Source organism: Protomyctophum bolini (genome assembly GCF_963924005.1).
Source record: "Protomyctophum bolini genome assembly, chromosome: 8".
In the NCBI taxonomy this organism is placed as follows: domain Eukaryota; kingdom Metazoa; phylum Chordata; class Actinopteri; order Myctophiformes; family Myctophidae; genus Protomyctophum; species Protomyctophum bolini.
Genome location: NC_137869.1, coordinates 9,021,100 through 9,048,795, shown reverse-complemented (window position 1 = coordinate 9,048,795; position 27,696 = coordinate 9,021,100). Strand labels below are relative to the sequence as shown.

The window sequence follows — 27,696 nt, the reverse complement described above, 5'->3', positions numbered from 1 at the left end:
AGAACTTGGAGGCTGAACGCTCATTTTATGTCAATAAAGGCCTTTTATAGCGCAATACTTAAGTAAGTAAGTATCTCCATTTAATTGCATGTCAATGCTAGAGTACAGTACACCATTGATGTGCATTAAGTCAGTGCCACTTGCAGGGCTAAAAAAACAAAACAAGTTACAGAACTTCTAACACATAACGAGCATACTATTTAAACATTTGTCAAGCCAATAGATGTTTCTGGCTACAGGCCAACAGATGAGGCAGGAAGTACAAGGCAGTGCCGTCGTCAGGCAATAGTTCCAGGAACTCTGTCGGGGTCGTCTCCATGGCAACCACCACAAGCGTTTCTGAATGAATAAAGCACACAAAATGAGCCATTTAGACCTACCATCCATTCTACAAATATCTTCTAAATACTAACAGTTTTCTTGAAAAATCCATCATGTCAGTCGTTCTCATACATTTAACAAAGAAATTGGCTTCTGGGGGGTCCCTGGAACTACATATTTTGAGATGGGGGTCCGTGGCCCAATAGAGATAATTATGGGGGTCCTTGACATGAAAAAGGTTGAGCACCACTGACATAGAAACATGGGTTTTTCAGAATAATGTTAGGATTTAGAAGCCTCAGTCCAAAATGGGTTAATATTAATAATAATAATGAAAAGGTTGGTAGCAGTGGTGTACCTTTGAGAGCCGCCAGCAGAATGGCGTTGTCTGATGCTGCTCTGGTCCTCTCACACAGCTCTGGGAGCAGTTTCTGCCACCACAACGCCTGGAAAACACACAAAACACATCCATGAGTCACTGATCTGGGATCAGCTTCTACCACCACAACGCCTTGAAAACACACAGAACACATCCATGAGTCACAGCTCTGAGATCAGCTTCTGCCACCACAACGCCTTGAAAAACACACAACACATCCATGAGTCACAGCTCTGGGATCAGCTTCTGCCACCACAACGCCTTGAAAAACACACAACACATCCATGAGTCACAGCTCTGGGATCAGCTTCTACCACCACAACGCCTTGAAAACACAGAACACATCCATGAGTCACTGCTCTGGGATCAGCTTCTGCCACCACAACGCCTTGAAAAACACACAAAACACATCCATGAGTCACAGCTCTGGGATCAGCTTCTACCACCACAACGCCTTGAAAACACAGAACACATCCATGAGTCACTGCTCTGGGATCAGCTTCTGCGACCACAACGCCTTGAAAAAACACACAAAACACATCCATGAGTCACAAATAAAAACTAGTGTTGACTAATCATTACATGTGGCTCTTATTTTGAAGAGGAAGTTAGTGCACAGGAAGTCCGTTTCCGTTGTAAACAAGCTACTATGACTACTATTTCCCAAAGTTACGTGCCCCCCCCCATCCCCCCCCCCCCTTGCCCGCCGAGGTTCGGAGCTTCGAAGGTTATTTTTCAAATTAATTAGAAACTAATGGTTCGAAGGTTCGCTTGAAAATTCCTGCCGAAGGTTCGAGTCCTGTGATATTTAGTCGACTAAAACTAGACTAACACTAAGACATTTCAGGTGACTAAAATGTGACTAAAACTAAGTGAAAACTATTCAAGAGACTGACTAAAAACAAAAAACGTCCAGGGTGCTCTGCACTGACCATGTGTGTGTCCTGCAGCTGGTGGTTGGCGTAGGGTATGATGGCCTGAGGGCATCGGTCCAGCAGCTTCTCCATGCTAGTCTCGTACTGCCCCCTCCTGGTGGCACACAGCACGTGCAGGCTGAGGCCCCACAGAGAGTCCTCCTCGGACACCCGGTCCACCAGAGGGACGACGGAGCCCACGGACAGCGATGGGCCGCACAGCAGGGACTGGACAGGAGACATTAGAACTGGTATTATATCACAGCAGGGACTGGACAGGAGACATTTAGACTGGTTTTATATCACAGCAGGGACGGAGACATTTTAACTGGTTTTATATCTAATTAAGACACGACAAGAGACTGTGGAGCAGCGGTTCTTAACGACCCCCAGGGGTCCTTGAGGTGGTTCCAGGGAGTGTCCAGCAACATGTGTTAAAGGAGAATTCCATACCAGAAGGCTTTCTTACCTTTATGTGTAGTTGTTACGTCCTCAATGGGGGTTGGGTTTTTGTGCTAATTTGCTTATTTCCATCGACATAAGTAGTAAAGTGTGCCACTTGGGATACTATTTACATTATGAAGAGAGGATATATACAATAAAAAATGTTTTTTGAGCGATGGAAATAAGCAAATTAGCACAACACCACATTCAATTCAATGCAATTCATTGAGGGCTTATGGTAGGGGAAATAGCTAATAATGCGCTTTTGCACAAAATAACACCTGGACCTCTTTGATGGGGACGTAACTACAAATAAAGGTAAGAAAACCTTCTAGCATGGAATTCATCCTTTAATATACCATTAACATTTATTTAACCGCTTCAACCATATTTTATACTACAGTTATAAAAATAAAAATAAACTGTCAAATTGTGAAAAAGGTTACACAAATCTTCTCTTATGGGGGTCCCTGGAACCTTATCTTCTCAGAAGGGGGTCCGCGGCCAAAAACATACCCATTTAGGGGTCCTTGGAATGAAAATACTTGGAAAGTACTTCTGTGAAGGATGGTACTGAGAAAGACAGACAGTAAAGTTTATTGTGTGTCCTTTCTTGAATCTGTTTGAGTTTTTACCTGTAATTTGTGAAGCGCCTCCTGCTGTTGGGAAGTGGTAGTGAGAGCTGGGGTGAGAACACTGAGCCACGGGTACAATATACCATAGTGGGAGCATGAATTAATCTGAAAAACAAACAAAACACACACACACACACACACACACACACGCGCACACACACACACACACACACACACACACACACACACACACACACACACACACACACGCACGCACGCACGCACGCACGCACGCACACTTTATTTATGTCCACATAAACAGAAGTACAAAAATACCTTGTACGAAGGACATAAACATTGACAGTGCAGAGTCAGACAATTGGGAAAACAGTCAGTTACAAAGTGCCTATAAGGCAGAATAATTTGTTACATACTGTACTGATACAATACAGTTGACATAAACACAGTACACAAACCTAGCCTGGTGAAACCTGGACAACATTTCTAATCTGGTGAGGGGTGGGGTGGGGTGGAGGGACCCAGGCTAACACAAACCCAACAAAATGAAGAAACTAGTTCCAGAATCACAGACACATATGGGGACCCTCTCACAGATGCATAGGGCTGTATTTTGCGTGTCTTAAGTACCAGGTCTTATTACTTAACTTAAGACCTGGAGGCGTTGTCAATGCTCTTTGGCCACTCAGAATAGCCGAATGGCATTGATCACGCCTCCAGGTCTATAAGTTAAGTAATTAACTGTGTCTTAAGACACGCAAAATACAGCCTATAGACTTCCGCAGAGCTACATCATGGAAATATGTCCCTATAGCACATAACATTTTCAGATGGGGTTTCCCCGGCTAATAAAACCTTTTAATAAATGTGGGGCTCCTTGGCATGAAAACGTTTGAGAGCTACTGATCTAGACTCCTGCAGAGCTACGCCAACTCACCAAGGAATGCTATTTTTACCATGCCATGACAAAGAAGGAAGAAAAGCAATGAACGATCAATCATTCTAGTGATTAAAAACATGCCACCGTACCAGATCCTCAGCTGTCTTCAGGGACTTGTAGACGGGCGCTGCGTGGGGCAGGCTGGAGCGGGCGTCGGGCTGCGTCTGGGTCAGCCGGGCGTCGGGCTGCGTCTGGGTCAGCCGGGCGTCGGGCTGCGTCTGGGTCAGCCGCTCGATGTAGACGGAGGCCAGGCGGAAGAGGAGCTCGTGGATGATGGTGTCCTGCGACGAGGCCATCAGCACCGCCTCCCAGAAGTCCACCAACAGCCCGTCTTCACAGCCCAGATCCTACAGAACCAGAAGTAGACCACCTTTCAAACGGGAAGCGAGGAACGCAGGCGTTGTCGCCTGGATCAACGACAGGTCTCCTCCAGGCATGCTCAAGAGGGGGCGCAACAACGCGAGCGTAAAAAACCCCAGAATCCAGGTCTGGTGAGTCGCGGGCGTGTGCACGTAACGAGCACGCAATAAATTCACGGGACCGCGCTCGCGTAAATACGTTGGCGTTGTCGCACCGCGACTTCTCTTTCTTTAATTGAATGCTACAGACTAAAAACAGTCTAAGTCCACACTATTGATCCATAATGTATAAATGATAGATAAGGGTTCAGGACAACGAGGCCTTTTCGTGGAGGGGTCAGAAATTTGGACTTAGACAGTTTTTCGTCTGTGGTACTCAATTCATGTACCGGTATTACCAGTATATGGATTAAAGAAAAAATAAAATCTCACGACTGAAAAAGTCCTTATGTGAGATTGTTGTGTAACACTGTGAGAGGAGTCTCCCCACCACTAGTTTCCTAAACAATTAACACAATATGTAAAAATCATGATGTTTTAGTAATACTGTTAGATTTGGCTGTTTTCGCTGCGCAAAATGCCACAGACCACATGGCTGGCTTCTATTTATGGAATCCATCCAAATGACTGAAATCAGAACTTTAACCCACCATGTACTAGGGCATTCACTTCTAGTCATTTTTACTAGTTGACTAGTTGCCTAGTTTACTAGTTGACTAGTTGTTTAACCACCTATTATGTAAAGAATTCGACTAGATGCTTAACGCCCTACCATGTACAGTATAGTGAACACCGGTGGCATGAAAAACAGGTACACACAACAAGCCTCTTCTTTCTTTTGCTTTTAGTTTAAAGTTAGTCTGGCTAATAAACCAACGGGCGTACCTTGAAGATGCGGTCGGCCTGCTCCAGCTGGACCTTGTTGTTCTCATGCAGAGCCACCATGGCCGCCACCAGCAGGCCAGGCTGTGTGTGTGTGAGGTGTGTGGTCAGTGCTGTGGGCTGCATGGTCATCTGTGTGTGTGTGAGGTGCGTGGTGAAGTCTGTGGGCTGCATCATGGTCTGTGTGTGTGTGAGGTGTGTGGTCAGTGCTGTGGGCTGCATGGTCGTCTGCGTGTGTGTGAGGTGTGTGGTCAAGGCTGTGGGCACCATCGTCTTTGTGTCCCCCTGCTGGCCCCAGTGGAGCAGCAGCCTGGGCTCCTCGATGAAGCCGTACACCAACAGCATCTACACACACGCGCACGCACGGGCGCACACACACACAGGGGTGGAAAAAGTAAAAGTATCAATAGTGGAACAGCAATCGGCGAATCGGAGCGGCAGGGGCGGTAGTGTAGTCGCTGTACCGCACTGTTGTGACGAAAAGAGCCAGAAGGCAAGGCTCTCTGTCTACCGAGCAATCTTCGATCCTACTCTCACCTATGGTCATGAAGTGTGGGTCATGACCGAAAGAATAAGGTTGCGAATACAAGCGACCGAAATGAGTTTTCTTCGACAGGTGGCTGGCATCTCCCTTAGAGATAGGGTGAGAAGTTCAGTCACACGAGAGAGACTCGGAGTAGAACCGCTGCTCCTTCGCCTGGAAAGGAGCCAGCTGAGGTCGTTCGGGCATCTGGTTAGGATGCCTCTCGGGGCGCCTCCCTAGGGAGGTCCTCGACGCACGTCCCACTGGGAGGAGACCCCCGGGGCAGACCAAGGATCACGTCCCACTGGGAGGAGACCCCGGGGCAGACCAAGGCGCAGTTGGAGGAAATACATCGACTCACTGGCCTTGGAACGTCTCGGGATCCCCCCAGGAGGAAGTCACTAATGTTGCTCTGGAGAGGGAGAAGTCTGGAGCACTCTGGTGGAGCTGTTGCCCCCACGACACGACTACGGATAAGCGGTTGAAGATGGATGGATGGACAGTAGCAAAAACTCTGTTACAAGTGAAAGTTTGGTAATACATATTTTGAGTAAAAGTACAAAGGTATTGGTATCAAAATGTGCTACAGTTTAAGTGCCAGAGACGTTAAGACGAGTTGAATGCAATTATGCACTGATTGCCATGGATACCACTGATTGCCATGGATAAGACGAGTTTTTTGGGGGAAAAAATATAGTTTTTTTTTTAGTTCCTTTCCCCTCCATCAGGCGAGGCTGGCCAGGGGGAGGCAGTTTAGAGACCAGGATTACTGCATGTTTTTGTGAGGGTACCTACCCTAGGGGACACGGGGGAGAACATGCAAACTCCACACAGAAAGGCCCTTTCGCCAACCCCGCCTTCGGGTATGGGCACTGATGACGCGGAGGAGGAAACACGCCGCCAGCACCCACAGCGTCCCGAGCGGGAATCGAACCCAGGACCTTCTAGCTGTGAGGCGACAGCACTGCCAACTGTGCCACCGTGCCCCTCAGAATGACATTTTCTTAATTTCGTTATAATGGGATAATTGGCAACGAAAGCCAAAACTGGTGACCAGGTGGCGCTGAAAGAGTTGTGTCATGTCTGTGTTTGGTTTGGTGCCCGACTCTTCACTAAATAAAACCAGTAACAGCTTAGCCTCATTGTCTCTTCGGCAGCATTCTCTCAACAAACTTAATCGGATCATGTTTGCATGCATGGATGTAGTTGGTTTGATTAAATCAAATAATTTGCTTCCTGACGACCTATATGCTGTCTGTCTGCCTGTACTTATTACTCAGTAGTCACTAGAGACAAAACAATCAGGCCCTCGTTGCGTTCTAATCCAATAACGTTGGCTGGGGAAGGCAGAAAGAAACGCTCCAACACAGCCTTCAAGAACCTTGTCCTTGCTGGTTGTAAAACCAGACGGGAGGCCCACAAGAAGAACAAATTAAGGAAACCAACACTTTAACCAAACCAACACCTTAAATGAAGGAGAATTCCATGCTAGGAGGCTTTCTTACCTTTCTTTGTAGTCGTTACGTCCCCACCAAAGAGGTCCAGGTGTTATTTTGTGCAAAAGCTCCTTATTGGCTATTTCCCCTACCATAAGCACTCAATGAATTGCATTGACTTGAATGGGAATTGAATGGGGCTATGGGGTGTTGTGCTAATTCGCTTATTTCCATCGAAATAAGTAGTAAAGTGTGCCACTTGGGATATTATTTACATTATGAAGAGGGGATATATACAAAAAAGAAATAATTTTGAACGATGGAAATAAGCGAATTAGCACAACACCCCATAGCCCCATTCAATTAAATGCAATTCATTGAGGGCTTATGGTAGGGGAAATAGCCAATAAGGAGCTTTTGCACAAAATAACACCTGGACCTCTTTGGTGGGGACGTAACAACTAGAAAGGTAAGAAAGCCTTATAGTATGGAATTCTCCTTTAAATGAGATGATGACAGTCAATCAACAGGTAAAATCTGTGTATTCAGTTAATATAGGCTGATGATGAATATCAGAAATTGTATGTAGGCTATAGTCGAATTAACACCTAATGTAAAGTAAAATAAGTACTTATCTAAATTCTACAACAAGAACAATAAAGAAGAGGAATGGCTGCTTTGTCCAGATGTATTGTAAGTGCAAAAACTGGCATTATAGCAGCTAGTGGCGAACACAGCATCCCACTGCACAGTACAGTACAGTACACAGCATCACACTGCACAGTACAGTACACAGCATCACACTGCACAGTACAGTACAGTACACAGCATCACACTGCACAGTACAGTACACAGCATCACACTGCACAGTACAGTACAGTACACAGCATCACACTGCACAGTACAGTACACAGCATCACACTGCACAGTACAGTACAGTACACAGCATCACACTGCACAGTACAGTACACAGCATCACACTGCACAGTACAGTACACAGCATCACACTGCACAGTACAGTACAGTACACAGCATCACACTGCACAGTACAGTACACAGCATCACACTGCACAGTACAGTACAGTACACAGCATCACACTGCACAGTACAGTACACAGCATCACACTGCACAGTACAGTACAGTACACAGCATCACACTGCACAGTACAGTACACAGCATCACACTGCACAGTACAGTACACAGCATCACACTGCACAGTACAGTACAGTACACAGCATCACACTGCACAGTACAGTACACAGCATCACACTGCACAGTACAGTACACAGCATCACACTGCACAGTACAGTACAGTACACAGCATCACACTGCACAGTACAGTACACAGCATCACACTGCACAGTACAGTACACAGCATCACACTGCACAGTACAGTACAGTACACAGCATCCCACTGCACAGTACAGTACAGTACACAGCATCACACTGCACAGTACAGTACAGTACACAGCATCACACTGCACAGTACAGTACACAGCATCACACTGCACAGTACAGTACACAGCATCACACTGCACAGTACAGTACAGTACACAGCATCACACTGCACAGTACAGTACACAGCATCACACTGCACAGTACAGTACAGTACACAGCATCACACTGCACAGTACAGTACACAGCATCACACTGCACAGTACAGTACAGTACACAGCATCACACTGCACAGTACAGTACACAGCATCACACTGCACAGTACAGTACACAGCATCCCACTGCACAGTACAGTACAGTACACAGCATCACACTGCACAGTACAGTACAGTACAGTACACAGCATCACACAGTACAGTACAGTACACAGTACAGTACAGTGTTATGCACCCACGCTCCAGTGTAGCTCCAGGGAGGATTAAATCCCTTTCAAACTCGCCATCCCTATTCTGGGCATATGTCATTATCTTTGAAGATTTAGACTTTGAAAGAAAAAAACTTAAAGGGGGTGTCAGTGATTTCAGTCAAAAACCCTTAGGTTTCGTTTTTGCCTTGGGACACAAGCTTTCATCCAATCAGGAAAGAGAACAAAAACGAAACCTAAGGTTTTTTGACCCCCAGGGGTTAACTGGGGACAGGGAGGAACTCCTTATATGGTCAGCACACTCTATAGTAGAGAGGATTATCACAACAAAACAAAAAAATACGTGATATTTGAATTAAGTGAAATCACTGACTCTACCTTTAAATGCCTATTACTGTAAAAAAAAATGGTGCAAAATCGGCTTTATCCAAGGCGCTTTACATAGATTGTGTATCAATTCACCCATTCACCCACACACACACACACACACACACACACACACTGACCTCAGCGTGCCTAGTGATCAGCTGCGTGTACTGCGGCAGGTTGCCCAGCCTCAGCGCCATGGTTGCCATGGTGAGGGTGAGGGGGACGGACACGCCCGCCGTGTCCTCCACGTGCTGCAGGCGGACCAGCGCCACGGCGGGACTGCTGTTCGCCATGCCCGGGCTGGCGCACACGCTCACCAGCTGGGAGGGCTCCGATTGGCTGAAGACGTCCATCACCTCGTCGGCTGCTTCCTGAAGACGCAAATGGATCTCATTGAATGTTACTGTGTGTGTGTGTGTGTGTGTGTGTGTGTGTGTGGGGGGGGGGGGGGTGTAGTCTTAGATATAAGAAACCAACTCATAAAATTGTGTCTATGGGGCCTGTACTCATAACATTGTGTCTATGGGGCCTGTACTCATAACATTGTGTCTATGGGGCCTGTACTCATAACATTGTGTCTATGGGGCCTGTACAGTTTTTTTAGCAGATCACCAGCTACCATAGAACGTACCAGAAAAGTTCACTGTAGCAAGATGGCCGCCGGTGAACGACACCAGAGACTCCGCCTTGCGCCATCTAGCCTTTAGTATTATGTCTATGGGTGCAGTGGTTAGTGTGCTGTACCTGGCTGAGGATATGTTAATAGAGACGGCACCCAGAGGAAACCCCGAGGCCAAATGGACATAGTGGCCGTAATTTGGTATTACAGTTTGGACCCAAACGCATGAACGCGCTGGTCCGTTGACTATATCATTGCGCACGTTCATGATGACACCTGAATGCTGTTTCATACCGTGAACGCGTGCAATGATAGTCAACGGACCAGCGTGTTCATGTGTTTGGGTCCAATCAATCCCCAGAATGCACTCTGTTCCTACCCAGAAGGAGGAGTGAAATCGCCTCATGCGCTTTAGAGCAACTTAATGCAAGTGGATGGGAGGAGAACTCAGGTGCCGTCTCCATTATTAATATATCTATACTCAAACCAAGTGGAAGTGTGCAGGGCGAGTGGCGAGGAGCTAGTTTCAAAAAGGGGGTAAGACTGTACCTGACTGAGGATCTGGTCTGCGTCCTCTAACAGGAAGTGCTTCAGGTAAAACAGGAAGCCTGGGCCATAGGAACACGGGCTGCTGGGGAGGGGGCGGTTCCTGGCGATGACGTCTGTGATTGACAGGTCAGACATCCTATAGTAAGGCAGAGCTAAGTGGCAGTCCCTCTGACCACTCCTATAGGAGGAAAGAGCACAGCGGAGGAGGAGCCAGGAGAGAGTTTAACGTCATGTTCCAAACCAAAGAAATTAACCCATTCTGGGCGGGAAACCCTTTTGGTGTTTTAACTAAGCATTATGTTATACTTTAGCTATTGAAAAATAGCAGATCTACAAGCTCATAGTGCGCCAGGTCTGCTATTTTTGAAAAATCGTGAAAATGTGCCTTAAATCTTTTAATATATATTCTTTCAGTGTTTCAGTTTTTAACTCAAATATTTGCTTCTGGATGGTCCCTGGAACAACATATTTTCAGATGGGGGTCGGCGGCATATTACATATCATTTTTGGGGTCCTTGACATGAAATATTGAGAATGACTGATGTAGAAACATGAGGTTTTTCAGAAAAAATACATTTGAAAAAATATGTTTTTTTAATTTCGACAGTAGCAATCACAATGCGTTGCATGTAGATCTGCTATTTTCAAAAGATTTTTTTATATATTTTTATACATTTGAAAACGAAACAAAAAAGGGACATTCTGCATAATGAATACGTTCTACTTTAAGCACATTTTGATACCAATACTTTTGTACTTTTACTCAAATTATGTATTACCGAACTTTCACTTGTAACAGAGTTATTGCTACTGTCCATCCAGGCCTAAATGGGTTAAAAAGGCAGTGTGAGTGTGTGTCCATGGCCGTGTGTACGCAATAAAGCACGACCCACGCCACAGTTTTGGTTCCGATGCCGATCACGATTTTGGAAGAGTCCTGCAAAACTATTTTAAATCAATTTGAAAATAATTACAAATAATTAGAAACAAACAAAAATTACCGCTTATGCCAAAATTCCAAAATGTCAAAAGATTGCTGATCTACAAGCTCACAATGATTATAGGTATAGCTATAATGATTAGGACATAATTGCAGATGCTGATGTTATGATGTAAATAATGGCCAATATATCGGCAACACGGATATATCAGTCAGGCTCTAGTGTACACCGTCAGAGTGCTATCGTGCAAACATGGAGATCCGTATATTGGTCCATTTTGCTATATTATTAAGAGTACCGTATATTACCTGCTGAAGCAGTCTCCGAGCTGGGCACAGTTCTCCTTGAAGGCGTCCTCAAGCTCTTGTCTTTCTGTCTCTCTGTCCGTGTGTCCGTCCACCCGCGTGTCGGTGTCTCTTTCTGCGTGGGTGCAGTCGTCCGAGTTGTTCGGCGAGTCGGAAGGGTTCACAGAACCGCCGGCCCCTGGGGGGGGCGACAGAGAGGGCTTCACAGAGCCGCCGGCCCCCGGGAGGGGCGACAACAAGGCAGCGCCGGCCCCCGGCCCCCGGTCGGAGGGCTTCACAGAACCGCCAGCCCCCGGGGGGCGCGACAGCAAGGCAGCACGGAGGAGCAGGTGAGCTTCACTGAGGAGGTGGCAACAGCTCTGGGGCTGTGGGTTAGTCTCTGCGTAACGCCGGCTATATTCAAGCTGACGGACAGACACAGACAGACACACGCGCACACACACGTACACACACGCACACACACACACACCATTGCTTAAGAAAATGACATTACGTGTGTGTGTCGAATTAGAAGTCGGTGTGTGTGTGTCTGTGTGTACCATTTCATGATAGAGTTCGATAGGGGACACCGTCTGTGTGTGTGTGTGTGTGTGTGTGTGTCTGTGTGTGTGTGTGTGTCTGTGTGTGTGTGTGTGTGTGTGTACCATCTCATGATAGAGTTCGATAGGGGACACCGTCTGTGTGTGTGTGTGTGTGTGTGTGTGTGTGTGTGTGTCTGTGTGTGTGTGTGTGTGTGTGTGTGTGTACCATCTCATGATAGAGTTCGATGGGGGACACCGTGTGGATCACATAGAGGTTCCAGCCATGGCCCGCGCTGCTGCTGGACTCTCTGGGACGAGCACTGGCCCACTTCTTGCTCCTGGAGTCAGAGAGGACACACAGAGACAGCTAAGACTCTCTGGGACGAGCACTGGCCCACTTCTTGCTCCTGGAGTCAGAGAGGACACACAGAGACAGCTAAGACTCTCTGGGACGAGCACTGGCCCACTTCTTACTCCTGGAGTCAGAGAGGACACACAGAGACAGCTAAGACTCTCTGGGTCGAGCACTGGCCCACTTCTTAGAGTTCAACCCTGTGCTCCAGTGTAACCCCAAATTGACACTAATTATCCCACGGACCCCCATTTGAAAAGCCATGCCAGGGACCCCCCCCCCCCCATAAGAGAAGATTTTTACGGCTCTAGCAGTGATTCTCAACCAGTTTACTTTCAAGGAACCCCCAGTTTGACATGCATTATAGTCTACGGACCCACATTTAATGTCATTTCTATCTCTGGGACCCCAATTTATATTGTAAAATCAATGTTAATTTAACTCTGAGAGTGTACGAATGGAACCAAATGGACCCGTTACCGCTGCCGTACTCAATACAAACTGCTACTAACACCAGCATGTTCAGCAGGTCATCCTAATACTGTATCCCTCTCTGTCTGTGAGACACAATACTTACGGACTGGTAGCTTTAAGGATGAACACCCAACAGCTTGATTACGTTTCTCAGACCAGGTTTCACTGCTGTCAGCCCATGTACGTAGTCATTGTACAGTATGTGAAATTTAGTACCAATTAATGACCAATGATATTTGAGAACAGACATAATACTGGTGTATTATTCAGGCGTCTTCCAAACATCTTCAACTGAACATGTTATTATATAAAATGAAAGGACGACATTCGTATTGTCTGCATGACACCTAGAATATGTTTTACAATAGATTACAAATGTAGAGCACATTACACATTATCTGAGCCAAGTTATACCTATTTTTTATGTGCACATATATACTGTAAGTAAGCACATACATAACTGCACTGCCACCACACCAGAGAATAGTTACACCTTACGGTTACTGTAGGTAGTAGCTATTATAATGTACATATTGTCCTCTCACCAGATAATCACCATTATCATCATCATAGGAAAGAACACCGTCTATAAAGGTAATGCTGCTACGCAATACGTATCGTCATTGGATATCTGTTATCCCTGTTTTATGTTTGTACTTTCTTTAGAACAGACCAGAGGCGCCTCTTTAGGTATAGATTTATGACCGCTAATACAGCCTAAAGTCTTTTTGTTTATTTCCCTAATGTCTGTAGAAAAATGCTGGGCAAAAGCATTTTTTTGTAATTCTACTTGGCTTATAATTTAACTAAAATGTTAATGTTACAGGGAATGAATAGGGACAGAGCCCTGACGCCAATCTATGCTTTATATATCTATGCTCAATTATGCTCGATAAATATATATTCTAAATTCACTCTAAGAGTTCTGTCTGACTGAAATAAATTAAGCCCACGATGCGAGCAGCACACTCTGACGTGCGGATGTTATCATTGTTTCATTGCTGCTACATTAATGTAAATTAAAACATATAAAACGAGCGAGTTACAAACACAACATGGCCGGACAGACAGTTAGTGAGCCTGAGGCTCAAGGCTGCACTCTGACATACAACTCTGCTGCTTGTTAACTTTCTTTATTGGATTAACAGTTTCATGTGATGCTCTTCTAGAAGAATGTGTGTGTGTGTGTGTGTGTGTGTGTGTGTGTGTGTGTGTGTGTGTGTGTCTCATGTGTCACAAGACTCACAGTGAAATGAACTCTTATGAACTTGCCTAAGCAGCGGTATATGTTTCTGTTTGTGTGTCTGTTCCAATGGATTATCTGTAAATGTACGTTAGGACCAAACCAAACCAAACCAAACCAAACGTGATTAGTCATAGTTAGGGCTGTCACGATTACAAATTTAAGCTGACGATTAATTGTCACACAAATAATTGTGATTAACGTGTGTTTTTTTTAAAATACTTTGTATTTCCGTTTTCCTTTTAGACTTCGTAATCACAAATTGCACAACTAGCTTAAATATGCAAAGAAATCACTGACACATTTAATGAATTTTCTTTCCAATCTTTTTTTCTTTTTTTTACGGAAATAGTAAGCTTACAAGCTCTACAAGCTCTACAAGCTTACAACACGTCACAAAGTGACATGTTGTAAGCTTAGATATGCTATTTCTGCTATTTTTGAGGAAAAAACGTTCAACATGGAAACGATTGACGATTATGCAAAAAACAATTGCGATTATCTCCAATAATTAGGCGATGGTGTAATAATTGTGACAGGCCTAGTCATAGTGAGTACTGTACATAGTCACACACTGAGGGGCGGTTAGGCAGGGTTAGGGATGGGTGAGCAGCTCTGGGGCAGGTTGGGACTCTAGTCTCTAGTCTAGACCAAGCTGCAAAGTCAAACAATACCACGTAGATGTTTGTTTAGTAGTCTAAAGATCTGTGTCTAAGCGTAGGATTTGATCCAGAGTGTCTTTTTGAGACGCTATAGCTAGCTGAGTTATCAGTGGTAGGTTCCTTTGTGCTGACGGGGGACATCGTGATATTGCAAGTTGCAACACTGTTTTATGACAAAGAGAAGGTTACTGGGATCCATATAATACACCAAACTCGTTCAAAAGTCTTGCATAAGTCGCATTCATTTCTCTTTGGGTTTGGTGGTTATTATGGATATTTAACAAATTAGTATAACAGAATTGTTTCCAGTGTCACTTTGTTGACATATAATTACCAATACATTGACTGTCATTGTGCATTATTTATAATTGCAAATGTCACCAATCAACGGTTTAATTAATTGGAGGTTTTTCAGTCACAAGATTTCACATGACACAATGTGTAGCAGTCCAAAGTGACAGTGACCACTGTGACCGCTGAACCACAGTGACCACAGTGACCACTGACACAGTGACCACTGTGACCGCTGACGGAGTGGCGTTGCAGCTTGGACAGGACATGGCAACTGACAAGGTGGGGGAGGGGGTCTCTTACAGGAAGGGCGAGAAGGGGCGGGACAGAAGGCTCTCCAGAGCCGGCGTGGTTGCGGGATCGATTCCCACCGCCAGGAAAATACCTGTCAGCATGGTGTGTTCTTTCAACTCACTACAATAACACACACACACACACACACAGACACACACACACACACACACATGTCCTAAATAAAACACACACATAATAAATGCATGCTCTTGCACGCACACGCACACACACACACACACACACACACACACACAATCTTGCACTTTCAGTGTAAACTGAAGTGCATTGTAAGAGCAAGACTTTATTCAGAATAGTGTTCCTCTATGCGTATTGTGTCCGAGTGCTTTGAGTGTATCAGTGCGTGTGAGTGTGTGTGTGTGTGTGTGTGTGTGCGCGTGTGTGTGTGTGTGTGTGTGTGTGCGTGTGTGTGCGTGTGCGTGCCATACATGCTCCTGCGCTGCGTGCTGCGCTCAGCCTCCTCAGGCGTCTCGGCGTCCGCGGAGGAGAACAGGATCACGTGGCGTCCGTACACACACACCGCGCGCAGGCCGATGAACAGCTGCATCCTGAGCGCACACACCTCCAGAGTGCACGGCGGACAGGCCTGGAGCCAATGGGGGAGAAGAAGGGAAACGCATTAACCACTTTGCATTAAAGTACAACATGGTTTTTAAGAAAGTGTTACTAAAACCTGAGTGAAGTCCAGTGATTAGAACAAAGATTACGTTATGTGGGACCACACTAGAGATGTCCCGATACTGTATCGCTATCGGATCGGCCCTTGTTTGTCATATTGGGTCATATCGGTATCAGTAAAAATGTTGGGACATGTCATGTGGAGTTTGCTTTGGAGTTGCCTAAACTGCAAGTGCACATTTGAGTAAGGAGTCTGCTATAAACACAACACGAGATGTATAGCTAGATAGCTATAAACACAACATGAGATCACGACACTGGTATCGGTATTCGGTATCGGCTAACAGAGAAATTGAGGTATCTGGATCGGATCGGAAAGCGACATCCCTAGACCACACCATAATATATACGTTTTCTGTTTATATCAAGTACCCTAGTATAGAGCGCCCCTACTAGGGCCCAGGAAACGATTCCCCGTTCATTTTCCTCATAGACACTTCAAAAAGTATTTATTTAAAGACCTTTTAAGTGTCGTACAAATAGTACAGTACTATCCAAAACCACCGAAGCACACTTAATACACAAACAGCAAACAGTGGGGGGATTTAGGCTTATCAGCACTGACTGTTGCCCGATTGCTACGACGGAATCAATACTTCTTTAAAGCAACAACCGTATCCTTTCTGGTTGAGACATTCATCAGCAGGTAAATGAGCTCCTAGTCCTCCTACCCGCATGGTCGTATCAATGTAGGGGTCTTCTGCTCTGGCTGCAACTGCTGCACAGCGCACTGAAAAACACTGCAGTGCATTCCTGAAATGCACGCACGCACGCACACACACACACACACACACACACACACACACACACACACACACACACACACACACACAATCCACATAATGAAAATACATTTCAGATTAACTGGGAACAATGAGGGAGGTGTATTAATGAACACATTTAGAAATACTAATCATTTTGACCATAGCACATACTTTTGGCTTAAACGGTATTTTTACAAGTCATAGTTTGACAGAGACCATAGAGAAGCTGGATGAAACACAGTTTACATGCGGATTTCTGTCTGTCAAAAGACCATACTAACTTTATTCTTTATTATACAACGTTTCGAGGAAGCAATCTGATTGGTTGAAACAGCCTTCTAGTCGTGGTTTAAATGAGCACCACTCCACACCTAATCAAAACAAATAATTCAGATGCTCTGTTTTCCCAGAGCGCAGCAAACTCGGTGGCTAGGCTAGCTATAGTTTCTTGGGACATTTCTGGTCGTAGTGACTACATCCGTTTTTCAGCGATTTTCTTAGTTTTAAGGGTAACTGTTCAGTGATGCTTGCGGAACTCGACTACGTCTCGTTCCTGACCGCATCACTGTCGTGGCAATAATCACGTTAAACCACACCCTCTCGTGTAATATTGCTTAATTCCACCATACTAACTTTATTCTTTATTCCACCATACTAACTTGGTGATGACGTGTAGAAACTGGTTTGTAAGCACCGCCTCCAGGGCCTTCTCCGGGTACTGATAGGTGGAGAGCAGCTCGACTCCGCCCCTCAGACTGTAGAGATAACCCGTGGTGGGGAGAGAGAAGAAACAGAACACGCAGGCTGGCTCTTCATCACCGACCGACTGCTTACCTACGGGAAGAAGTATGGGAGAGAGGAAAGACAGGGGAGAGAGATAATGAATTGCATTTTTAATGGTTCATTCATTCATACATTGGGAAGTGAAGCAGCGAACAGTCGACGCCAGCGTCCTCACTTCCCACATTTACACACCGACGGTGGCGAGCTCACACCAACCGACTCATTGGAGGCAGTGTAGGGTTCAGTGTCTTGCCCAAGGACACTTCGACATGTGGACAGGAGGAGACAGGATTCGAACCGCCGACCCAGGGATCATTGGACGACCTGCTCTACCTCCTGAGCCACAGCCACCCTTCAAGATAGGTTGGCGGGAGGATAAAACAAGATAAAAGGAGAAAAGAGCAAGGGGTGGATTGTAATTTCAGGTACAGTAACAAAATTATAATTCAGATTCAGATTCCCACACATAGGAATTTGTTTTTGGCAATATCATGTGTGCATTCAATTCTCATTTCACAAACAACAAAAATACAGACACAAGACAGTGTATATAAAACGGGTGCAGTACTTAGTTTAGACAGTGTTTGGTTTAGACTAGTGACAGTCATTGGTTAGACCAGTCATTAGTCCTACAACTACAACCTATCTCAAACCCTAACGCTAACCCTAACCTCCCACGGGGCAGCACACCTAAACCTAACCGTAACCCATGTCTAACCAATGACTAGTCTAAACTAAGTATGCACCCCTATAAAACATCTCCTTCATGTCATACTTACTAGTGAACAACGGGTGGAGCTGTAGGGAGTGGAGTCTGGTCTCCTCCACGCTGCAGCCCAGGAAGAAGTCTGGAGCAAAGCGCCTGGAGCAGACAGACAATGGCAGGATGAACCTCAGAAACTAAACAAATACTTTGGGGACTTTTATATTTCACATACAATACTGACTAAAACATTTAAACCCATTTTGGGGCGGGTCCCTGGAACAACATTATTTTCAGATGGGGGTCGGAGGCCAATTACATATAACTTTTGGGGTCCTTGACATGAAATATTGAGCAACACTGATATAGAAACATGAGGTATTTCAGAAAACTGGAGGATTTAGAAGATTTATTTTTAAATGTCGACGTCAGGTCTAAATGGGTTAAAACCTCCCACTAATCAAAGCATACTGATTGACAGACACACCTGTACAGAACGTAGGACAGTGTATATTGTTGGCCCTTATCCTCCAGCCCAGTTTTTTCCATGGTGACCAATAAGCCGCTCTCTCTGGCTCGGTCACCCAACAACTCCTGGTGTCGTGGGAGGAGCAGGAAGTCAGGTGGGTCCTCAACGTAATCTACTGGTGAAGCACATGCGTGCGCGCACACGTGCACGCACACACACACACACACACACACACACACACACACACACACACACACACACACACACACATTGCACATGTAACATGTTTTGAGTCACTTGAGGGCATTTCAAAAGGTTTTTTTGGTCAGCATGAGCGAACAAACAGAGATGTTTCAAAACACTACAAAAATGGAAAGTATACATTGTGCCCTAATGGTAGCAACTACAGGCCATGCAGGCCCAATTACAAATTATACTGTAGTCTCTCAACCATGTTGAACACTTAACCTGGATGTCAGGCTCAAACAAACACACCTTGGAACATGATTAGAGTAATCCACAACGAAGACACCATGTGTGCCAGGGTAGCTACTGACACCATGTGTGCCAGGGTAGCTACTGACACCATGTGTGCCAGGGTAGCTACTGACACCATGTGTGCCAGGTTGGCTGCTGACACCATGTGTGCCAGGTTGGCTGCTGACACCATGTGTGCCAGGGTAGCTACTGACACCATGTGTGCCAGGGTAGCTACTGACACCATGTGTGCCAGGGTAGCTACTGACACCATGTGTGCCAGGTTGGCTGCTGACACCATGTGTGCCAGGTTGGCTGCTGACACCATGTGTGCCAGGGTAGCTACTGACACCATGTGTGCCAGGGTAGCTACTGACACCATGTGTGCCAGGTTGGCTGCTGACACCATGTGTGCCAGGGTACAGTAGCTACTGACTCATGTTCTGTGGGGAATAGCTAGGTGCACTCTGCCGACCGAGGTCCTCCCGAGAGCGATAAAGGTGATATTACCTCTTTGGTACTTTTCTGGGGATTCCTCCTTATTCTTGGGGTCAGGCGTCCCGTCTAGTCTGAGGACCAGCACCTCTAGCTCTGCCTGGACAGCCACAAACGCCCCACACAGTGACACCTATAGGGAGGGTGAATACATGTTGGCATAACCCATAGCAAAGCAGCTAACATGTAGCAAGGTCTATTTGTAATATTGTCCCTGACAAAACCAAATACGAGGAGAGGAGAGGAGATGGAGAGGAGACGGAGAGGAGACAGAGAGGAGACAGAGAGGAGATGGAGAGGAGATGGAGATGGAGGTGGAGATGGAGATGGAGAGGAGAGGAGACCTGATGAGGTATGAGTCCAGGAAGATGCAGGATGACTGAGCGTTCAAAGTCCAGGACAGAAATGTTGGGGTTTGGACTGGAGTTCTGACCTAGGAGGAGAAACCAAAATAGAGCTACTCTCATGAGACAGTCAGCTGTACTTTCTCTGTAAACTTTAACTCGTACGTGATCAGATACTGTCTCCCTCCTTAACCCATTTTGACCTGAGATCAGATTCTAAAAATGTCTACTACATTCTGACAGTTTTCTGAAAAAGCTATGTTTCTATGTCAGTCGTTTTTCGATTTTTCAAAAATAGCAGACCTACAAGCTCGTAGCGCGCCACCGTAGATCTGCTATTTTTCAATAGCCAAAAGGGGTTCCGCCCAAAATGGGTTAATGTAGGCTGAGATATAGAGTGCCCCTTTCAGAAACATCATTGTTCATATAGTGACCGGATCTAATTCCACCCTGAAGAAGGCCTTGTTGGCCGCTATGTGTGGGTTATCCCCGTATTGAGCACCGCTCCAACGCGTGGCTTTGTGCAGCTTCAGAGCCTATTTCAAGGTTGCTCCGCACCATTTTGGAAGTAGCTAGATGTAGCTAGATGTAGCCAAAACGCGTATATCTATTCTACGTCCGAGCATAGACATGGTAACGTCCCGCCTGCCTCTGATTGGCCTACCGACACTGCCGGTAGGGGCACTGAGCGACGAGCGTAACTATTTGATAGGACAGAGACCTCTGCTTTGGCCGCTCGGAGTGTTAACAACAATATTGACAATTGCATTCAGTTCCGTTCCGTACCTTAGCGTTCAGACTTACAGACATACAGTATACCGTCTCTGTGTGAACTACTGTACCTTGGCTCAGACTTGGGTTCTGTTGAACTACTGTACCTTGGCTCAGACTTGGGTTCTGTTGGGAGCTCTGCCAAAGCGGTTGAATGTTCTGCTGGCTCTGATTAAGAATATATCATTACAATAATTATGTACATGTCAAACAAGCTTAGTGGTAAAACATATTAGCACATTACATGGGGACCCGGGTTCGAATCTCACGTAGGACATGAACGTTACAGAGTGCAGCTTTTAATACATTTTTAAAGCACAGACTGATTTACAATAGGGCCCACCATTTTCAATAGTCCCGGGAGAAAATACATAATTATGTAATCAATGTATCGAGTCCGTTGACTCAATTAATCTGGTAGGTTCGGTAACATTTTAATGACTTGGGAGGAGATAATGTAAACAAATACAAAATCCCCAAATAAAGCCATTAATTAATAGCTAAATGCAACGGTGAATAAACAATGACTTGTATTGATGCTGGTATGGTCTCTTGACTCTCTTAAATGCAATATGTCAGCCAAACCTGACATATTATACAAATGCTGCTATTAGACCCCTTTTTTTTAACCCCATCGAATGAAAACAATGTTTTTCCTCACACTATTCTCGCTGCTGCACCACCCCCCCCCCCCCTTCCCCAGTACATAAACCCATCCTCCTTACCAGGCTCAGCTGGTTCTGTCTCCTCAGAGTGAACAGCACCAGGGTCCCGGCACAGCCCACCACCAGGTCCCCGGTCAGCGGGCAACACGCCACGGCCAGGGGACGCACCGACATGGGGATCTCGATGATCTCCATCTGAGTCCCGCCCCGCACAGACGCCCCGCGTAACAGATGTCCTAACAGACGCACGCCGACGCGGGCCTTCTCCTCCGCCTGGGTTAAAATAGAGAGGAAAAGATGCAGACATAGAAGAAGAGATAGTCGTAGAGCCACTTTACAAGACTTCTTAGTAATTCTTGGACTATTAACCCATTTTGAACTGATGTCGATTTAAAATAAAAATAAACCATAATAGTTTTATGAAAAACCTCATGTTTCTATGTCAGTTGTGCTCAACCTTTTTCATGTCAAGGACCCCCAGAATTATCTGTATTGGGCCACGGACCCCCATCTCAAAATATGTTGTTCCAGGGACCCCCGAGAAGCAAATATTTCAGTTAAAAATGTTCGCTCTGAAATATATATTCAAAGATTTGCACCACATTTTCACAACTTTTCAAAAATAGCTGACCTACAAGCTCGTAGCGTGCCACCGTAAATCTGCTATTTGTCAACAGCTAAAGCATCACATAATGCTTAAAACACCAAAAGGGGTTCCCGCCCGAAATGGGTTAAATAGAATAGCGCTGAGTGCCACGCTACGAGCTTGTATAGATCTACTATTTTTGAAAAACCTTGAAAATGTGACGCAGTTTTTTTTAAAGATATTCTTTCAGAGCGTACGTTTTTATTTTAGAATCTTTTAGAAAGTTAGAAGCCAAGAGGCTTATTGAGAACTTCCCTTAATTTGAAGAATCAGACTATATACGAAATAAAAGAAATACCAGTAAAACATTCAGTAGATATGCTTAAATACAAACATACATGCATTACATACACAAATATATATTACAAACATAATAATAAAAACACCTGCCTACAAACCTACACTCACACATAACCAACTGTATATTTATCTACTGCGTTTATTCATTATTTTACACAATGACAGTGCCTACCTGACACCGCCAGTTGGTGTACGCTCTGAGGTATGTGGCGTTGTTCTTCTCCTCGATAGTTACCAAGTAGTCTCCTAGGTAGTGTGCAGAGAAAATACATAAGACTCAGTGAAAACAGGGGATATACTATTTAGGCCAAACCTTCATTCTCTCCCTTGCTCGCATACTATGTTTATCCACCATTTCTCACCTACTAGCACACTGAAACACTCATTCAAACTACATCATGTCATGTAGTTTAGTTTATATTTAGCTATGTGACTCCTAAAGGGGGAGAGAGGCAGGAGATCAGAGAGAGTGTTTAACTAACTTAATTAACTTAATCTACCAGTGTTATAACAGTTATGCTCTTGCTGCTGAGAGAGAGGAGAGAGGCGTTATTATGTATCCCACCAACGTTCTATGAAAGCCCTGCTGTGATTGGCCAGTAGTCGTTGTGATTGACAGTTTTTTTTATTGTCTTTACTCCTATTGTCAACTACAACCTATCTCAAACCCTCACCCTAAACCTAAACTCCCACGGGGCAGCACACCTAAACCTAACCTTAACCCATGTCTAACCAATGACTAGTCTAAACTAAGTATGCCCCCCCCCTAAACCTAACCTGAACGGCCTAACCTCAGTAAAACTATGCCTTCCCGGGAGCCAATCAGACACATGGTGAGGCGGGTCTACCCTTGAACGTTGGTGGGATTCATAATCACGCAGGAGAGAGAGAGAGAGAGAGAGAAAGAGGCAGAGAGACAGACAGAAAGACAGACAGACGCGTCATCCCAAACCATGTGCAAAGACGCTCTGTGATTGCCCAGTGCACTTTTGCAAGGACACGCTGTGATTGGCAGGGGGAAACGCTCTCGCCAGAACATGATTTACTATTCTGTGCCTATCGGTTCGAAACTCGAACGGCGCTGAATCGGCTCAATCAAACTTCCCAACGTTTCGTCTCGGCAACTTGTCTCACTCGGTGGTGCCTTGAGACGGCGCGCCTCCGTCGCGGTCTAAAACTATACTTTATCGGCCAAAAGAACTGTCCGCAGTTGTTGTAGGCGAGAGGCACTTCCGTGCTGGCCACAGAAGCGGGACGTGGGCACAAGCAGTTTAGAGTTTAATGTCACCAGAGAGAGAGACACTTTAGGGTTTAATGTCACCAGAGAGAGAGAGAGTGACAGAGTGAAATACGTAGTTTAGGGTTTAATGTCACCAGAGAGAGAGAGAGAGTGACAGAGTGAAATACGTAGTTTAGGGTTTAATGTCACCAGAGAGAGAGAGACAGTGACAGAGTGAAATATGTACCTATGTTGCTGTGGTGGATGCTCTTCACGGTGCCCATGGTGGCAAAACGACAGATCAGAGGACATCCTTCCTGGTCCACGTTGTAAGCCTCCACCTTGGTTTATAGTAGTTCAGTTTTATTATTTATGACTTGAGAACAACTTACATTAAATTCTGTAACTTTTTCTTTATGTTTTTAGTCTTTGTTTGTTTTTTTCCATTTTGTTTCATAAAAGTATTTCATATCATAATGTTTGTAATAATTTATAATCTGTTCAATAAAAACATATTTGACAAAAAAAAAATCTGTAACTTTTTCTGTAACTCAACCACAAGCCCCACTGAGCTGGTTTACTTCCCACACAATAATGTGGGATATGCAACCCACTCTTCACACACACTAGGGTTGACTCATTCTGTATCAGTGCACATTGTTTGTATTCATACATTTGTAATGAAATTAATAAATAATAATAAGTAATAACAGTAATAATGCTACTACTACTACTAATAATAATAAAGGCAGAAAAAGGTTAAAAATATATATCTAAAAAGGAAACAGACCTTGCATCCTCCAGAAGCAACCACAAACAGTGCTCCGCCACCACAGCACACCAGCCCGGGCTCCTGCTCCACCTGAGGAGAAGAATACATCAGATCACTGGTTCTGGACCTGTGGGTCGGGACCCCGTCCACACATGACTGCAGCGGAGCCGGGCCAAACTATAGTATAAATCTGGTCAAACATTGGCCAAATCGTCAAATACTATAAGAAAATTATACCTGATGTACAAGTAGATCGGCTATTTTAACAATATTTATGTGTGGAACCGAATCGAACAAAATGTAACGCCTCAACTCCTAATTCCAAGTGCTTGTCAGGGTGGGGGCTGTTCAAATATGATTATTTTAGAATAGAGAGAGAGAGAGAGAGAGAGAGACACAGACAGTCAGAATATGATTATTTTAGGAGAGAGACAGACAGACAGACAGACAGACAGACAGACAGACCTGTACAATTTGCTGTGATGCAAATGGGTGGCAGTTGTAGACCTGCACCATATTTCCTCCACACTTAGTAGGTCAGTGGTTGAATTTTGCTTCACAGTGATGTAGTTTTTCCCCCTCTGTTTCGGTGGTGTGTCAATCAAGCATCCACAAGGCTGATGATCAGTGCTTCCAGGCTTCACAGCAAGAATGCCTGGAGGAAATTGAATTAGCCCAAGTTATTTAGTTTAAAATGGCAAATGGTGCATTTATCCAAGGCGCTTTACATAGATTGTGCATTAATTACATTCACACATTCATACACCGATGGCAGTGGAAGCCATGCAAGGTACCAACCAGCACATCGGGAGCAATTTGGGGTTCAGTGTCTTGCCCAAGGACACTTCGACATGTAGACAGGAGGAGCCGGGATTCGAACCGCCGACCCATGGATCATTGGACGACCTGCTCTACCTCCTGAGCCACAGCCTAAATTTTACAATTTAGACCTAAATTATTTTTGATTGATTGATTGATTGAAATGTATTTCACGGTATGTAGAATGAATGGGTACATTTCAAACGAAAGCAAAAGTCAATACGAAAACTGCTACTTTGAGGACGAAACCATGAAAAGCATGAAAAGACTTATTTACCGTTACTTAAAAAGGTCAGGTCTATAATGCATTATAATGCACTAATAATGCATTATAATAACACTCACTCAGCGTCGGAGAGGAACAGGCACTGTCAGATCAGTTACGCAACTTTTGGGAAATCGAATCCCTTGGAATCCACATGAAAGAAATGCATTCTGAGAAGGAAGACATGGCAGTGCATGTGCATATCCACGGCTTCCCAAGCCGTGCATTGATTGATTGATTGATTGAAATATTTATTAACAGTTTGCAGAATTACAGTATATTTCAAGCCCAAACTCAATACAAAGACTGTTAACTGTGAGTGGACGACCCAATTAAGCACCCTTAAAACAGGGTCCACCATGTTCAATTCATCAAAACATTTAGAGACGTAAAAATAGACACTTCTATATAGTTAAAGAACAGAACAGGAATTCATCATAAAGGAAGCAAAAAGGGAAAAGAAAAATATACACTCACTCGTTATATATGTTCATAATCATGTAGGCATGTAGGCTATGACAACGTTTTATGCTGGTCAAAATGCATTCATTCAGCTCAGTGGAACAGCACAATGTAACTACCACAATAACTTAATAGTTCACGTGAAGACACTTTATGGCTGACTAAGGGGAGGGGGGAGGGGGTCCATATTCATTTCAAATTCATATTAATTAAAAAAAAATGTTTGAGAACAACTGGTAGCCTATAAAATAAATAGAGAACAGAACGTTTCCAGTTATAACACTTCGTCCTATCATCAGGCTCCTTCTCTCCTCGCCTCGCCCAGCCTTTAATTAATGTCATACAGACAGTGAAGTCAGTGATACGTACAGGATGGTATTAATAATTATGCATGTACATCTCATAGCAATGGTACTGGTAAATCTCCTACAGTATTAAATAACTGCATTTATATCATTGTGATTCTATATGTATTGTTGTTCCGCTTTTATGTGGGTGGGTCTCACCTCTAATCGATATCACATGCAGTCTTGTGAGCTACGATCAGCCCCAGCGGGGGGAGTTGGTTTGGTCCAAATCAGCAGAAAGTACACTTTAAACGTAGACTCCATTTCAACTCACGTTCTGTGAATGCAGATACAGCGACTCTTCAGACAGACAGGAAAATAGCTGTCAAATAAATACATGGCTTGTTGTTGTTGCCTGCTTTATGTTTTCAGTTTCCACTCAACTCACTCACGCTGCAAAGTAGGAAGTGGTCGTTCACCACAATAACATTATGGACCGCTCTCTCCGGCCACCCATTGGTTGGTTTTCCTTACGGTAACATTAGGGACCGCCCTCTCTCGCCACCGACTGGTTGGTGTTCCTGTCTGTTTTACAATCGACGTTCACATTGGCTGTCGAGCTCTCCATAATATGCCGGGGCGTCCGCCGGGCTCCGCCCATTCTAATATAACTTCAGTATTTGTTCTTTATATTTTGTTTAACCTTATTATTTGTTTCATATGATGCCTGATTTTTTTAGGCCTATAGGCTATTCGTATTTTCTACAAAATTAAAAGGAGAAGAAGAACTTAAGAATAAAAGGAAAGCATGATTGTCTTTTTTCTGTGACCCCTTTTTATTGTCGAACTCCAAACTAAATTACTTTGATGAAACTTTAGTAGTTTCAACTGACATTAAAACAGGGGTTTTTATGGAAGGTTTTTGGACAGTGTCCTGTCCTGACTGGCCATGGTGCACAAATAACGGTATTCGTGATAAACTATAGGAAGTCATAATGCTTGTGTTGGTAGTTGCAAAGCAGTACCACATGAGGGCAGGCGTGGACAAACAGAGAAAGGTTAGGTCGGTCAAACTTTTAGAGTGGGAATAAATATCTTACAGACAGAAGTGCCGAGTGCAGTTCCACTAAGTTAATTATTAATTTATAAGACATTCACTTGATGACATCAGGGGACTTTTATAGACCAATAATGGTAGATGCACCATTTATACTTTGTACCTAATTACAAATGATATGGTGTAGCTTGTGTAGGACTATTAATAGTCAATAGTCAAGCTGTCCACAACAGCATTGATTGATTGATTGATTGATTGATTGATTGAAGTAGCCAATTTTTGCAGAATTACAGTAGCCTAGTACATTCAAGCACAACTCAATAAAAAAAAACTGTTAACTGTGAGTGGACGACAGTCACGACACCATATGCATTACACTTGTTTACAAGAGCGTCCACCGTTTTCAATTCATCATAAACAATCCAATCCTATTACTTTAGTTTTATTCTCTAATAAGGTTCTCATCTGATT

At 44.5% G+C, this 27,696-nt stretch overlaps 1 protein-coding gene across 4 annotated transcripts; it reads right to left on the bottom strand.

Moving 5' to 3' along the window:
• On the bottom strand, nucleotides 1-26,636 carry hps3 (HPS3 biogenesis of lysosomal organelles complex 2 subunit 1). 4 transcript variants are annotated; one of them, XM_080771079.1, is made up of 25 exons: nucleotides 26,503-26,636; nucleotides 24,801-24,990; nucleotides 24,354-24,425; nucleotides 23,811-23,904; nucleotides 22,517-22,590; nucleotides 21,459-21,671; nucleotides 20,841-20,901; nucleotides 19,963-20,051; nucleotides 19,634-19,751; nucleotides 18,665-18,821; nucleotides 18,254-18,336; nucleotides 17,351-17,525; nucleotides 16,599-16,680; nucleotides 15,678-15,835; nucleotides 15,241-15,351; nucleotides 12,142-12,253; nucleotides 11,398-11,798; nucleotides 10,149-10,326; nucleotides 9,118-9,351; nucleotides 4,836-5,177; nucleotides 3,681-3,938; nucleotides 2,694-2,798; nucleotides 1,633-1,842; nucleotides 680-767; nucleotides 1-339 (listed from the first exon to the last, which is right to left on the bottom strand). In XM_080771079.1, the coding sequence occupies exons 2-25, from the start codon at nucleotides 24,849-24,851 to the stop codon at nucleotides 212-214; spliced, it is 3,594 nt and encodes a 1,197-aa protein (XP_080627205.1). In that variant the 5' UTR covers nucleotides 24,852-24,990; nucleotides 26,503-26,636; the 3' UTR covers nucleotides 1-211. The 4 variants fall into 4 exon arrangements, with proteins under 4 accessions (XP_080627205.1, XP_080627204.1, XP_080627206.1 ...); XM_080771078.1 differs by having other exon boundaries at nucleotides 26,388-26,606; XM_080771080.1 differs by having other exon boundaries at nucleotides 18,665-18,818; nucleotides 26,388-26,606.
• Nucleotides 26,637-27,696: the final 1,060 nt, after the last annotated feature.

Excerpts from the sequence above, each read along its gene's own strand:
- hps3 (XM_080771079.1), bottom strand. The coding sequence starts at position 24,851 with ATGGTGCAGGTCTACAACTGCCACCCATTTGCATCACAGCAAATTGTA. Across the intron at positions 20,902-21,458 it reads GACAGAACCAGCTGAGCCTG|AGCCAGCAGAACATTCAACC; the intron begins GTAAGGAGGATG and ends ATTCTTAATCAG. Across the intron at positions 3,939-4,835 it reads AGGCCGACCGCATCTTCAAG|GATCTGGGCTGTGAAGACGG; the intron begins GTACGCCCGTTG and ends CTGGTTCTGTAG.